The sequence below is a fragment of the Sitophilus oryzae genome, unplaced genomic scaffold (genome assembly GCF_002938485.1).
Source record: "Sitophilus oryzae breed Bouriz unplaced genomic scaffold, Soryzae_2.0 scaffold_177_pilon_pilon, whole genome shotgun sequence".
NCBI lineage: Eukaryota > Metazoa > Arthropoda > Insecta > Coleoptera > Curculionidae > Sitophilus > Sitophilus oryzae.
Window position 1 is genome coordinate 7,712,156 of NW_022146479.1, and position 16,494 is coordinate 7,728,649.

The 16,494-nt window shown below is 30.5% G+C and overlaps 1 protein-coding gene across 1 annotated transcript in view; it reads left to right on the forward strand.

Moving 5' to 3' along the window:
- LOC115882387 (lachesin-like) overlaps positions 1–16,494 on the forward strand; it is a 99,030-nt gene that overhangs the window by 54,676 nt on the left and 27,860 nt on the right. Inside the window, exon 3 of the mRNA XM_030900438.1 lies at positions 15,164–15,276. Within this exon, the coding sequence (XP_030756298.1) occupies positions 15,164–15,276 (113 nt within the window). The remainder of the gene's footprint in view (positions 1–15,163; positions 15,277–16,494) is intronic.

Genomic DNA, 16,494 nt, shown 5'->3' on the forward strand with positions numbered 1-16,494 from the left:
GAAAAATAATATCAAAAAGTAATGATATTTGAAAAAAATACAAATTCTTAGTGGCAAGTTCACTTAATTCTTAAAAACTAACAAATGCATGTTTTGAAATAAGACAAAAAACAGAATACTTAGGAGATATGATTCTGACTGAAAACAGAATATTTAGGAGATATGATTCTGACCGAAAAATAATGTTTCAGGAATATCTGCTAACGAAATGATTGCACAGAGTGTTTTAAAGTTAGGGTAAAAAACAACGCTTCGATTAACCCTGTATAATAAGCCAAATACTAAAGTTCATAAAAAACTCAGTTTACGAATTAAAGTTAATATATTTATATACTACAGTTCTGCTAAAAAAAACATGTAAATAGGGCTAGGAATAAAAAAAACTTTAAATTTGATAAAAAAATTTAAAAAAAAATCGTTGCGTTTTTTGTATTTGAGTGTAATAGAACTGCCGATGTAACTTTAAGTATTTTTCTAATGTAGTTAGTAACGAGAGCTTAAATGCGTGGATAGAAAAGAATAAAACGCGCATTAAAAAAATAAGTATTATTAGTTTGAGCGGCCAGAAGTAAATCGCAACGCAATTTACTGGCGGATTAAGACACTCGGGGCGATTTACTAACCCCTTTAGAACAAGCGATGTAACGGTTCTTAATAAACGAAAACTATGTCATTATTTCGCGTCATTAAACTTCAACGTTTGGCGCAGAAGCTACAAAGCTTAGGTAATAGCTGTTTTTGAATTAACCGGAATTGCTAGACAAATATCTAACTGTGGAATTAAACAAATAAAGGACAATAAAATTTAAAATCAAAACCGCTATTTGAGGAACGCGTATGGCTTCTTCGAGACACTAAAACCCGATTTTATTGTTCGGTGCATATGTATAAAACTGGCGAAAATGCTTTATACTGGGAAAGTTATTTAATCTTGGTCGAAACTGACTACTTTTTATTACGTCTGCTTTCAAATTTAATTAAAATCAACCTGCGGCTCTCGGAAGCAACCATTCAAATATTAATAGTATTATTATTAACCTCCGCTGATCAGATAGAACTTTGGCTTAATTACAAACACTGCTACTATGAAACTTTCGCTTAGTTATGTAAAATAATATTCATACCTTTAGTTCTAATATCATAAAATATCTAAATTATAAGTTTGTTCCAACACAGAAATTTGTATCGTTCTAGAACGATAACTAGGATCGGCGGCATGGGGTTTGTACGCATGTATTGACTTGGACAGTTGTATTACTACACAGAACAAGTTTGTCCATCTAATTTTTAATTTATCAATATAAATTTACAATTTTGTATTTTATTAGATCTATTTACTGATTATCTAATTTGTTTTTTATTTAATATAAAATTATCTTTACTTTATTTAACAAAAGTTTCAAATTATTTTCAGTGGTATTCACTCTCATCACTGAATATCACAATCCTCTTCGTCACTCATCATATTTAATTAATAAAAATCATATTTAATTAATAATAATAAACCAGGCCAAAAATATAAAAATAATTAAATAGAGGAATCAGCAAATTAATAAGAGAAAATAACTAAAGAAATAAAAGAAAAACAGTAATCAGCTGACACCAAGTCTTAATAAGCAGGTCAGTTCTTTTGATTCTTCCTTTTAGGCTGGTATCGAAATCACCGTTCACGAACGATTGCAAATCTCTTGGAACGCAAAAGTTCGTTAAACGATTCTCTCGTTGTTGGAACGCATTTTCTGTACTGCGCATAAGGGTAACCTTACCAAGGACGGTTCTCTGCTATGTTGGAACAAACCTATAATTTCCCCCTACAACCCCATTGTTAAAACAACTTAAATTTCGATTTAGTGGGATTTTTTAGATGAAGAAGGATACGATAGCGCAAAAATGTTAATGCTCATGGATAAACAGTGAAAATCTGTTGTGCGGAAAGTGAATTTATAAAATAAACTTATTTTTATGTCTATGTGTATATGTAAAAAGGTCTTTTATAGGGTTTGCCCACTCGCAAAGTCTGACATAGTATCCAAATTCATTGCAGATTTCCAGCTTGTCGAGTCTAGAGAATGGCAAAGTTGAGTGCCCCGCTATTCGCAGAGAATGATGATAGAGTTAAAGAAATAATAGGGATTTTCTCTTTACCCCATTCTAAAATCAATACACCCAAAATAGCCGTAGTTTTCACCAAAAATACAGTACCTGACTAAGATTTTCCATTGTTTCAGGACATTAGTAGCAGTTATATTTACATATAATTCATTATAATTCAACTGAAGTAATTTTTTAAAAAGGACTATTTAAAAATTGAATTTTCTGAAATTTGAATTAATTAAAATGGTATATTTAGTTTTTTTTCACATAAGGAAACTTTCAGCGTCTAATTTTGAAGTAATTGCTTTATTATTATTTGGTTCAGCACTACTGATAACAAAAAAGTCAATTCAACAAACAAATTTTGAAAAAAAAACTCATATTTGAAAAAAAAACTTCCGAAAAACTTATAATTCGCGAAGTGGTAAATCTAAACATTTATACAAGGCACGCTTGAATCAGTATCCGATGTTTCATAGGATGATTTTTCAAGTATTTTTACATTAAAAAAATCATATCGTCGCCTGAAATGCAACAATTGGGTAAGGCGCGATTCACACTATAATATACCGCCACCGTCACGTCGAGCTCACATCTTTTTGCAGGCCAAAATTTTGACACATTGTACCTCGAATTTTTTAACTTAGAAATACTTGAAAAATGCATAAATGTAAAATTAAAATGTATATTTAAACAGATATTAAATAAAAATTATACAATGAATATTGTTAAGATATTTAGTAAAAAAATAATCGCAAATAGACAAAAACTTTAAAGCCATAGAAAATTAATTACTTGAAAATGAATATCCTTTATACAAAATGCCGAAAAACTTTTTGCGAACCACTATTTGCATGTCTATACTCTTCCAAACAAAATGACAGCCCCTTATTTTAATAATTTTCCGGCCTATATTTTAAGATCCTTTTCATGGACATTTTTCCTTATAAAAAACCAGCCACGCTATTTGTATTATAAAAGTTTAACTCATTCACAAAGGACAAAGAATAATATAGCAGCAGTTCACTAATTAAAGTAGAAAAATCCTGATAAACTTTCTTTTTCTCTATGGAGGGTATAATTTGTGGAATTCCATTTAAATCTAAAAAAAGTTTCTTTCAATTTAATTCCATTTTTTTTTTCATATAATCTCTTGAATGTAAGTACTCTCTGTATCCATTGTAATGTGCTTTTTATAATTAATTCTACAAAATCATAAACTTAGAAACAAAACGAAAAAAAGACGTGACAAGTAACATAAAATGCCTGAAATATAAAAATTGGTTAAACTTTCTTGTCGCTATTGTGTTTAGAAAAAAAATATACACAGCGATGTTATATACGTGTGATTAAAATTATCTATCTAGAAACACTCGTCAAATATTCGACAGCCTTCACTCTCTTTTATACGTCATTTTTGGTACAATAATCTCCGGAACTATTGACTGAAAGGCTTGTGAAAAGCCTTTGATTTTTCCTTTTTATACCGCTTTTGTTTACCTAAATACAGGGTGAGACGAAAGGGTGAAATACTTCGTCATAATACAATTAACATAAATACTGACATAAATACAATTTACTACATACGGTATATGGCAAATATGGAAGAAACTCAATTTGTTTTATTATTTTTATTAAACCTAGTAAGACAGACACTAATTCTACCGTCAATCAAATTTGTACAAATCAATACTTTAAATAACTATGAAAGAATCAATATTGCAAGATTAAATAAGGAAAATACTCGCTAACTTCGAGAAATACTTAATGAAATAATTGTAGTATAGAAGAAAGTCTAGCAGAATGATCAACCTCTCTGAAAAGATCTTCAACACTATTTTGGCTTGACTGAAGAAAACTGAAAATCAAAGGGAGCTTTCTTCAGTTATAACTCATAATACAGTCTATAGCTCATTATACATGGGGATTTTTCTATTGCAGGGGAGACTTCACATTCTCCTCTATCAATAGATGTTCATTCTCCGAGGAGTGGACATCTACCTCCTACGTGCGTATACACCTTTCCATGGTTGGGGTTTAGCCCTCTGTGCCCTTCACAGTCGAGGAGCTTGTCTGTGGCTGGGGTGACCCGTGATGTAGAGGCTGGAGGATCTGTCTTTATTTTCTCCACCTCTTTAACTTGGTCTCTGTGAGGAAATTACTATGGCCCTCCTCCTTCGAGTTGATGCCTCGCCAACTCGATGTCCTTATATTGGAGTTTTGGCAAGGCTGGTGATACTTCCCTGCTTGCCTTCTGTTGTTGGACGGCTTTCCATCCTGGCTTTTTCTCTCCTTACAGCGCAGCGGTAGTAGCATTTTCCATTAAGTAGAAATGTTTATAACTTAAGTATAATTTTTGAGATGATCTTTATTAGCATGGGGAATATCTTTTAATTAGACAAAAAATACTACCAGGAACGTCTGAAATAGATATCGAGAAGATTGAATAGTGGTTTTCAAAAATGATATTTAACTTTCACAGTTTTGTAGCGCTTTGGTTTACACTTTGTAAGGTAGACAAAGCGTGTAGAATGTATGGGAGGGGGGTTAATTAAACACCGTGACCTTACAAATCTATTTGGACTAATCATACAGTCTCAGGGCTTTGAAAAAAGCCATTATCTGAGACGGTTTTAAAGAGTTCAGTTCTCCATTTCCGATATCAGTTGTCTCTGCGCACTCAGTGAAAAGGGGTTCTTGTGGTTCCCCATTTTCCTCACAGAATCTGCTTTCGCCGTTGTTTTTTAACTTCAATCTACTAGTCTAAGAGCTAGCAACGTTTTCGAGAAAGTATTTTAAGACGTCTGGCTCTTTGATATATCTTTTATTATGCTCTCTGGAACAGCGTGCAGGCCGCCTGGCTGCCGATACACGTTGGGTTTACTACTGCGCATCCAAAGAAGATCCTCTATTTTTTACTTAGCGGTTTAAATTCTAGTATTGAATAAAAACCGAGCAAGTCTCCATTAGCTCGGCGCGTAGAGCTTTTGCCTAAGAAGCGAAGGTCAGTGGTTCGATTCCGGCTGGGGTTGCAACTTTTTTATTTTTTTTTCGTTTATATTCTGATAGTAAAGTATTAAATATTTGCTTTTTTATCATCAGAACGGATAGCGTTTATGGGTTTATGATCCGTAGTGTATATAAGTAGAATTTGATACTTTCATTTGTTTTGAAGGATTATTGTGGTAATTAATTATTAGATAGGTTTAGGATGGTCTGGCTGCCGCGCCGGTGGGTGGCGTTCACTACTGCGCATCACATGGGTACAGGGTGGGATATCTGGGATTTCTCGTTTATGAGTGGAGATACAATGATGCGTTTTTTTTCACATTACTTTGCAAGTTTTTTATGTAACTAAATATTTTACCCCTAGATTTGTGCATTTTCTACTCATTAACATTAATCAATCTTGTTTAGAAAGTATTATTATTTTATTTAATTTAATTTAACCAGATAATTTTGTTTTTCATCGTTATCTTAACAAACTGAACTGAAAATAAACTTGTGTAGCTTTTAGATGACAATCTGTTAAAAAAAGTATTATTAAAATAATAAACAACAGCTAAAAAAAAATTTGAAGAAAGACAGGCAGAAATTACCTTAATAAAGCATTAAAATGTTAATTTTTATATATTATGTTTAAATCTTTAAAATAAAATTATAAACGAGAAATCCCAAAAAACGCACAAAAATGGGACAGCCTGTACATATGTGATGCGCAGTAATGAACGCAACCTACCGGCGCGGCAGCCAGACCATCCTAAACCTGCCTAATAATTAATTACCACAATAATCCTTCAAAACAAATGAAAGTATCAAATTCTACTTATACCCACTACGGATCATAAACCCATAAGCGCCATCCGTTTTGGTGATAAAAAAGCAAATATTTAATACTTTACTATCAGAATATAAACGAAAAAAAAAAATAAAAAAGTTACACCCCCAGCCGGTATCGAACCACTGACCTTCGCGTCATATGCGAAAGCTCTACGCGCCGAGCTAATGGAGACTTGCTCGATTTTTATTCAATACTAGAATTTAAAGCGCTAAGTAAAAAATAGAGGATCTTCTTTGGATGCGCAGTAGTAAACGCAACGGGGATCGGCAGCCACACGGGCCGCATGCTCTTCCAGAGAGCATAATAAAAGATATATCAAAGAGCCAGACGTCTTAAAATACTTGTTTTCCCGACGTTGCTAGCTCTCGTACTATACCGAGGTGTTCGTTGAGGAGACAGTGTCCTGTTAAAAACCCCGTAACAATCCGTAGATTGTTTTTACCTAAATCAAGGAAAAAATCTTTTTTTCGCGGCCGTAAGTTCTCTTTGTAAGGTGAGTGAATACTGAATTCTTCGAAAACGTATACCGAAAGGAATTTGTCTTGAATTTGCGATTTTGCTAAGCGTGTTATCCTTAAACTAAGTTTAAAAGGGTTCTAGCTGATTGCGGCTTACAATGTGTCCCATACTATTTTCAACAAAGTTGTAATTCCAGGCGATCTCTTGTCGCCCGGAGATCTATAAATGCCAGGTTTAAAATTATAATCTGGGCGATAAAACAAGTCAAGCCCAAAATCAGGCCTTTGCACTGAGCTTTTAATTTGCCTTTTCGTCCTCAGTTAGGCCACTAAATAAATAAACATGTAACTGAATAAGTGCAAGCTTCGTTAACTTTTTAGGATGGCCAAAGATTTCTTTTAGCCCAACCCGATTTAAGCAGATAAAAGCACGGTATATGTTGCACTTAATCAAGATTTATGTTAATCGGTCTTTCTCCTTATGTCCTTCTACATATATCTTTATACCCGTGTTAAATACACTTTTTTGATTTACAAAATTCATTTAAAATGAATATTCTACGATTTTGCCTTACGTACATCTTGATTAGATGCTTCGGGTTGCCTTGTTTCAATTTTTTCGAAGGCAGGTTGTCAGCGTTTGCTGCGATGTTACGTCCTTTTGTAACTTTCGCGTGTTCAAAACGTGCTTTTGTAGGTTTGACATGCTGATCGATAATGAAATTTTTATTCGGATTAATTTAAAAGGCAAAATTTAAACGAGAAAACAACGATAATTTTCAATGCTGTTGTAGACAATAGTTTTAATTACATAACCCTTTGTTTTAGTTAAATTTTCCAAAAAAAAGAAAATATATCTGACATTTGGTATCTGAAAAATAATTTTGGTTTTTCAGATAATTAATGTGTTTTACAAAATTGTTGAGTAAATTGATTTGCAGGTTATTTTATAATAAGGTATTTTACAGTAACATTAAGTGGACAAGAAAAAATGACATAAGTGTTCTTATTGGTTTATGTATGTTGAATTTAATCAACATTTACGTAATCGTCCTTTCTCCTTATGTCAGTTTAAATATACCTAGAGCGGCGCTGAAATACATCGCGGTAATATATAAAATTCAGTTGAAATAGGTATTTGAAACTTTTGAATATTACCTTGTGAAATAAATTGCTCTGAATTTACTATTTTTGTTTATCAGATTATTTCTTTATCGAATAAAAAAACATTTTGCATTATAATCAAATAGGTTATTCTAGATAAATCGACTTGCGATATTTGTTAAAATTATTTTATTTGAGCAAATAAGTATTTAGAATTATGCACTAATCAGTGTCCAACAGCACGTGAAATTTCGATGAAACAATTGTATAATTGTGTAACAGAAATCGATTGCATTAGCCATAACGCATATTTATAGGTGCTATTCGATAACTGAATAACGTGTAAATTGCCTGATTAATATTATACACTTATTCTATTATTAAACATATACTTTTTACTAGCAAATATGTATTTTTGCCAGTCCTGTTTTTAATCATTGTTATTACAATTGCTAGGAAAAAATGAAACACTTATACTGTATGTTATCATCATCATGATCAATTCCGACTTTCTCAACCATTTCCAATTACGGGGTAGCCTCCCTTATATATTTAGATAATCTCCTATGCAGGTCCAAGTTATCCCAGCTAATTGTCTAATATCAAGGTTCAAAGTTAGGTTTGACCTTCTTCTAGGTCTCTTAATTCATTGCGGGTATCATGCTGTAATTTTTGTAGTCAATATGTTGTCCGTCCATCTTGCCAGGTATACTATCCCTTGCCACACTCCATTGCTATATATCCACTTTTTTTGATCGTCTTTTTTGTTATACCCCGCATATTTCATTCCATCAAGCGTTGTGTGCTTGTAGTTTCCTTATGATGTCGGTTTTCAGTGTCCAGGTTTTTAGTGCATACATAATATTAGACGGTCTTTCACAGAAATGTCTATTTTAACCATTGACGTTCTTATTTACTAAATTCTTATTAACCGTACTAATTTTTATTAATAATAAGCAAATGAAAATAATAATTTAAAGATTTAATTTAATAATAAACTAATGATTTAAATATAATTCAGTATAGTACCGAGAAATCAATAAATATCCCTTAACTATTGTTAACTTAACTTTCTTTAAAGTTGTGATACCTTAATAAAAATGCCCATATTTATGTAAAATTCCTCCAGAACTCTGTAAGTGGAAAAATAATTTGAATATCTATGAACGCGTTTGTAGAAATATAAAGAATGTGGTTTTATCAAGTACGTCAACACCTGATAATCATATTTTTATTTCACAAAGAAGTACTTATAAAATAAATGGTTGCTCCTTGTTATTGTCAAAAATACGCCATATTTTATAAGTATTATAAAAATACTAAAATGCTTGAATTCCTATAAAAATATCGCTGAAAACTGAAACTGGAAATGAACTGAAAAAAATTATAATAACTTGTTTGCAAATAAGAATCTGATATATCAAGAGGAAATATTATAAAGAACATAAAAAAAATCTGAGATCTAAAACACCAATGTTGTCAAATGTTAATAATACTCTTCGCTAGTTAGAATAAAATAGTATTAATTTTTAAAATAGGTTGCTAAATAACTGTTTTTAATCTCTATTCGAATAGCGGCTATGTTTTCATCATTCATTACAGAAACTGGACTGCTTCACTTAGAGAAACACGTTTCAAATTGAATTGAATGTACCTGCTGTACATGGCCTGTACACTGGCCACTTTATCACCGAATACGAATTGCTTTTGATTGAAGGGAACTCTTAAAATCGTAATAAATCATATTGCCGTTATTTCCTCTTATTACACACGTTTTAAAGTTGACGAACAGTCCGTAAAAATTCGAAAATATTTTTTATTAATAAAAAATTACACAAAGTAAGTATATATTTTTGTTCAATCAATATTATTTGCTAGAACAACTAATTTTCTAATTTTTATAGGTCGGTTGAAATCGGGTTGTCAGCTTAAAATTAAAATTTTATATTTTATCACAATTTGAAAGGGCTTGATTAGCAAGTTCTATTTTCATATAAATACTAAAATCAATTTTTATAAAACAAAGTTAAGGGGGCGTACATTAATTACGTGAGTGAATCAAAGGAGAGGGATCAAGCAGAGTTTTACTCAATCTCACTTGGGAGAGAGGGGTTTCGGCAAATATCATGTAATTTTTTTCAGGCAGAGAATAGTATAAAAATGTAAGAAAATCAGAAGTAAAACATGTTTCTATAATAAAATATGCCAAATTTGACACAATTCTTCTGTATATTAACATCCATAGATATTATATGTAAAGTTATTTAGTACTGGTTTCACGTCAAGTAGTACGGTCAACCATTTCTTATTATATATATATACAGGGTGTCCCAGAAATAGGTGCAAGTATTTTAACTGGTAGTATAGTTCGACCCTAGAAACATGCCCGTGAGGTTAATTTGCGAAAAAAAAGTTGAAAATTTATATTTTTTGTGACATTTTTTAGAAAATATTGAAAAAATTTTGAGTGACGCTTGTTCAGTTTGCGGAAATTTATTTATAGTGCTTCGAGGGAATGCAATGTTGCCACCTCCTACGCTATCCACACTCTGTACGTTTATAAGTTATAAGTTCACGTTTTTAAATTTCTACAAAAAAATACGTAAATTAATTTTATTCACTGTAGATTTTTTAATCGTCGTAGATTACTATTAAGTAAGTACTGTTTTCTAATGTTAGGTAAGTTTTGTACTTTTAATATGAATTTTCCAAATCGTTTTTAAATCTTTCAATCGTTTTTTAATGTGTCAGCATTTGGCGTCGAACGAGTTGAGATTCTGGTAATTGCTTGGTATTTTCTACTGATTGTCGACTTTTGGCGGCGGCTCTCAAAATGTTGGCATAATTTTTTAAATTTTCAAAGTTAAATAACTCGGTTATTATCAATTTATTTTAAAAATGGTAAAGGGAACATATGTTTTTTTGGCTAGATCTACCACCCCCTAAAATACTTATTTTTTTTAAAAACACTCTTTGAGTCTCTAACTTCCATAAACATTGAATTAAATATTAAGCATGTCGTTATTGCACATTCCTATTATAAATTAATAAAATCAAATAGATAGATTTGATATTATATGGGAAATAATTGCCACTAATATACCCGATTAAATTAAATCAAGTCACAAACAGTTCGCCTAATATTCATTACAATGCTTCCAACTAGATTATAATTATTAGCGACAACTTGACTTTTCGCTGTATTTCACATGAGCGCAAAGGAATCCGCGTTGTTTAAAATAAATATTGATTCCACAGCTGTTATTTAGGTATTCGTTATGTTTCTAACAATATTTCATTTTCAATTTATACAGCAATGTAAACAACAGATATTTTAATTATTTTCAAATGAAAAGCCATTCAATCGCTAAACTACAACAAATGGACGGAATGAGAAAAAACCGCTAATAATATAAATTATACTGATTATTGAAACTTCAACGTAACGCTAGTTTACGGTACACTCACTGGATAATTTAGAAATATAAACAGCAAAACAGTGGTGGTATAATTGGTTGCTTAATTTAGAACTCACGAAAACTATTGAACTAGAAATGGAACTTCGCTAAAAGTTCGGCAAGTGGTTGTTAATCAAATCGACAATTTCAATAAAGAAAAAATAGATTAAATGCACCGGATTAAACTAATAATGAATTTAATTCATAGGATTTTGAATCATATTGAATTAAAAACAACATTTGTAGATAACTAGCAAAATCTGTTAGATAAAGAAATATTTCTAGGAAAATCTCAAAAACATTGTCTTGAATTGATGTTTAAAAATACGCAACATTTTTTAAAACTAGTGATTTTTGCGTTCTGAGACAATTTTTTGGTTATACAGGGTGAGTCTTAAATAAGCGCAAATATTTTCAGGACTGGTAGAACTAGATAAAAGAAATATATTTTCTCTTTACTGTCCAAAATAATCGAGTTATTTTACTTTGAAAATTTCCAAAAAAAATGTTTTTTGCTTAAATTTTGAGAACCACTGGATCGTTTTGGCATTTCCCTTCTAGTAAATTTAATTTACTACCCATGTTGCCATGCCATATCAACGGAATGCTTTTCTAAACTAAAAACTAAGAAAATTTCTAGAAAAATAATTCAAAAAATTCCAAATTTTCAATTTTTTTTTTAAATATATCCCTACCCAAACCTAGTAGATATCTTAAAGAGATATCGAGAAAACTTGCCCCTCCAACTTTTAATATGTATTTTAATCTTCCTCATAGTATTTTTTGTCATTCCGATTGCTACTTATTAAATTGTCACCCTGTATAATGAGTAACTAAATGTAGTACCATAACGTTCTATCAAGCTCTTAATCAGGATTTTTACGAAAACTTTTGTATGTATTTTTCAATATACCAGGTTTGCTTGGAGATATACATCTAATTATTTATAGCTGGATCGCACCATAATAGAGTGGAGAGTAATCGATTGTATGTCAATGATATGTTATCAAACAAGGGTAATTTGTTATACATAGATGTAGTTTACAGTAGAACACTAGATTTTGTAAATTAGAAATATCCACTTTCATATTCAAAGATTTATTTATGTTTGTAATACGTAAGAAAAATAATATTCAATAAATGATTGACAGTGACACAAAAGCCTCAAAAATTCCCCAAAAAAAGAGAATGCCAATAAAATACATTTCTGGTATTTAAATTAAAACTTATCGTTAATGAAATATCTATCTTCTAGTGCCGATAGATAAGAATGCAGTGAAATTCTATTTTATATCGGTACGTAGGCAAGACTTTTTAAGGAAAATTAATTAAATCCTCTGACTAATCCAGATTTTTCGCTTGTTTCAAGTTCTCCTGGAACCTGCGCTGGTCATTTTTAATAATAAATCAAGAGTGAAAATTAACAAATGTATCTTCAACGAGAAAAACCTAATGAAATAAATAGTTTCGCTTTTTGATAGCCACTTTACGATAAAACACTATTTTGTTATTTTCTATCTACTTAAAACATAGCTTTGGAAAGTTTATCTTTTAAAGCAGGCAATAGAATTTCACAAATTCTACTTTTCTCTGGCTTAGTATTATTTTATTTCACCTAAATACGGAAATACTTCGAAAACCGTCTTAAATTACACAAGGCTTTTACTTTTCTCGGCTCGATTTTAATCTTTCGTTTTTTAATACTTCATTTTGAATAAGAAAAAGTTCTATCGCATCTACAGAATATTTATAAAATTATATTATATACCACCCCGTATATTTAGAACCTCAATATTTAAATCTAGAATGTCACTTTATCTAAAGAAGGAAACATCTCGACCATTTTGTACTACGGGTCATTAAAACGGACATTATAAGAAAACTGCAAGTCGCACAACGCTCAATGGAAAGAAATATGCTGAGTATAACCAAGAATGACCATAAAATAATGGAGTGGATACGTCAAAAGACTTAGGTAATAGACATCCACAGAATAAAATCCCTCAAGTGGCAATGTACTAGAAGGACTGACAACAGATGGGCCACAAAAATGACAGCATGGTACCCACGAAGAATTAAGAGACCCAGAAGAAGACCAAACCCGAGATGGGACCATGATATTAGGAAATTAGCAGGGATAACTTCGGCCCGCCTAGCCAACAATAGAGAACAATAGGCCAAACTACAAAGAGATTATCTAAATATGCGAGGAAGGCTACAGCATAATTGGAAATGGTTGAATAAGCTGAAAATGATGATGCCGATGATGATGATATTTTATAGCATTTTTTTTTAATAGTTGAAAATAGTATAAACTAATTACAGTTCTATGTTTTACAAAATATAAATATTTTAATGTACTTGAGGTTTTAATAATAAAATTAAAAATATAATATAACTATATTTTAAAGCTAATATCTAAAATTAAATCTTAAAAATATATGATCCTTTAAACCTGTTAAATAATAAATTCCTGACTGTGTATTTAGAGGTAATATAATGTAAGTACAGTAATGGAAGAATAGTGTTGTGCATACCAGTTTTGCAGCAGTATGGCATTCCGCAATTCCATTTTAACTAAATATTCAAAGTTGTTTTGCTCGCAGTTTGAGATAATGGAAGAATGTTGTACTAGCATTTAAACGTCCACAGGCCACCACCTGAATCCAAGTAAATATTTAATAAGCAACATTCCAATGTAAATCAGTCTCATTTACAGGAATGTGACATTTCGACTATTTAAATTCTTATGTTGGCCCTATTGTGCGTTTGTATACAAGACACGTTCTTTGTCGTTCTCAGCAGATTATACTGGCGAATATCTTCTCAGCTATCTCGTTGGCAAGCCTATGCATTGCCAAAAGATGTACACTCCATTTTTAGGAAAAGTTTATCTTGTATAATACAATTCTTTTTAACAGTTCTCTTTAGAACGAAATAATCATAAAAGTTTAGGACAATGGAAAAGCTCTTTTATTAAAAACTTTTTTAAAACGTATTTATATTAGAAATCTTTAAAAATTACACAGTAAACCGAACTTATAAATTGCAATATTTCTTTTTTTAAAATAGATAAAATGAACTAATAAATTTAAATATCTCCTACGTATTTTCTCATTGTACCATTTAATTTGAATGTAAATTATATCCCCCTATTATTCCAGAACCTTAAAATAAAGAAAGTATTCTAATATATACTAACAAAACATCCTCTTTAAATAGAACAATACAGTGAGGGTTTCCATAGTAAAACATTAATTATATAAATCCTGTTAAACCACAGATATCAGGGTTAAAGTTTAAATCAAATTTCCATTTTGTAATTGTATATGTACAAGATACGATGAAGGAAAGTTATATTCTTCACTACCTAAAACAATAAGGAATTATATCCAATTAATATAATGAAATAACAATAGTAGCCCTACTCAGCACCAGAAGCATTTTTTTTATCCAGTTAAAAAGTTAATTCTTCTATTAAGTGAATTTTGTTGATTATATTTATTTAATTCAAAGCTGAATTTTTTTTATAATACTGTATGATTGAAAAAAACGGTGTTGAAGACGGCTGGGAATGATAATCGATAGTAATTTTGGTGAGGTCAATCTTTAGACGTCGTTTACTAAAAATTGATATAAAACTTATCAAAAATCAAGACTAATAATTATAGAAAGATATTGAACAGACAAACAAATCTAGTTCCAAAAATTATTTCTTCTAGAATTTTAAACTACACCATTTAAAATTATTTTTCCTCAATATAAAAATAAAATACAACTTTCTTAAAACCAACTGGCACTAAGCGCCATTAAAATTAAAAAAGAGCACGTGTCAAGTAAAAAATGACATCTAGGGCTTGACTTCGCCAAAATTATCATAGATCTTATTAGAATTATTATTATTTAAACTTATCACATATATAAAATCATATTTTTTTATTTTTTAAAGATCATATTTACTAAAAATTACAACAAGCGAGTCAAGGAAACCGCACAAAATAAAGCAGAATGCCACCGATGTTAAAATTGTTTATTTTTAGTGTTGGTATTTCGAGCGAGGTAAGGCTTGCAATTCGAAGAAGCAAAATTTTCTGCATAATTTCTATACAAAAGGTACATTTTATTTCAGTTAAAATCTCAAGGTATTTAAGTAGATTGTTGAACCCTTACGTCCACACCCTTTGCAGCTATCTTTCGCTTTGTTACAGGTCAGATGCCAGAGCTGGAGCCCGAATTTCTGGCTCCCTTGGAAAATCATACAGTCACTCAAGGCAGGGACATCTTCTTTACTTGCGTTGTCAACCACTTGTCTACTTACAAGGTAAATATTTAACATTGTTTTAGATCCCCTGTTAATTGTTTTGCTAATTAAACTTCAATTTAAGTTTAACGTCGCTGTTGGAACTTCGGGAAATGTTCAGCTATCCGTAATACTTTTACCCCATATACAGGATGTCCTAACTTAATATTAATAACAAATTAATAAATATTAGAACGTTTAAAAAATGAAATATTATAAAGTATAATATATTATAAAGGCGTCGAACAAAAAGCTTTTCTGAATGGTTTTAAAAAATTTACTTAAAAAAAACATATCATTCAAATGCTCTGCATATTTCAATTTATGAAAATGTCTGTATTTGTAAGAAATTTTATGTAGATTCAGAAATGAATTTTTTGAACCCTTATTTTTGATAAGGGTTAAAAAATTCCTGTATACAATAAATAACCTCTATTTTCTTTTTCTATGCATTTTAATTAGTAAATAACAGCAGCTTTAACAAAATCGGTGTCATGACATATTTTTACACATATTCAAAGGTCTTACAACAAGTAATTATAGTCTAAAAATTATCAGAATTTCACAATTTGTAGAAAATTTTATGTAGATTCAGAATATATACACCATTAAATGCTTAGATGTCTGGGTTTTGTGAAAAAATAATTATTTTTACCCTTCTTTATGAACTATTTTTGATAATGGTTAAAATGTACTCTACATCCATTACTGTTCTAGTAAAACTGCAATGGCCTATATTTTCTTATTCTACTCCTTTTATTAGTAAATAGCAGCAGTTTTAACAAAATCGGTGAAAAGACGAAAATATAAAATTTTTATGAAAATGTCCTATTTTGGCTATTTTTTACACAAATTCAAAGCCATAGAAAACAAGTAATCATAGTCATTAAATTATGAAAATTTCAGAATTTATAGTAAATTTTATGTGATTCAAAATATAGACACTTTTAAATATTTAGATACCCCAGATTAGTGACTAAATAAATTTTTTGGACCCTTATTTTTGAGCTATTTTTGAAGATGGTTAAAAAGCTTTTCTAAATTGTTTACAAAGCAGACCAATGTTAATAATCTATTCAACGCTTTGTCGACTATATGGTGCAAAATAGCTGTTAAATACTGCAATACTCCTTTGTATTTTGTTTTGTTACATACAGTTTCTCCATGCTCTATGCTGCTCTTTTCTAGCTCATTTATATTTTATGAACGATTAGCGATTTTACTAAACAGTAGATGCAA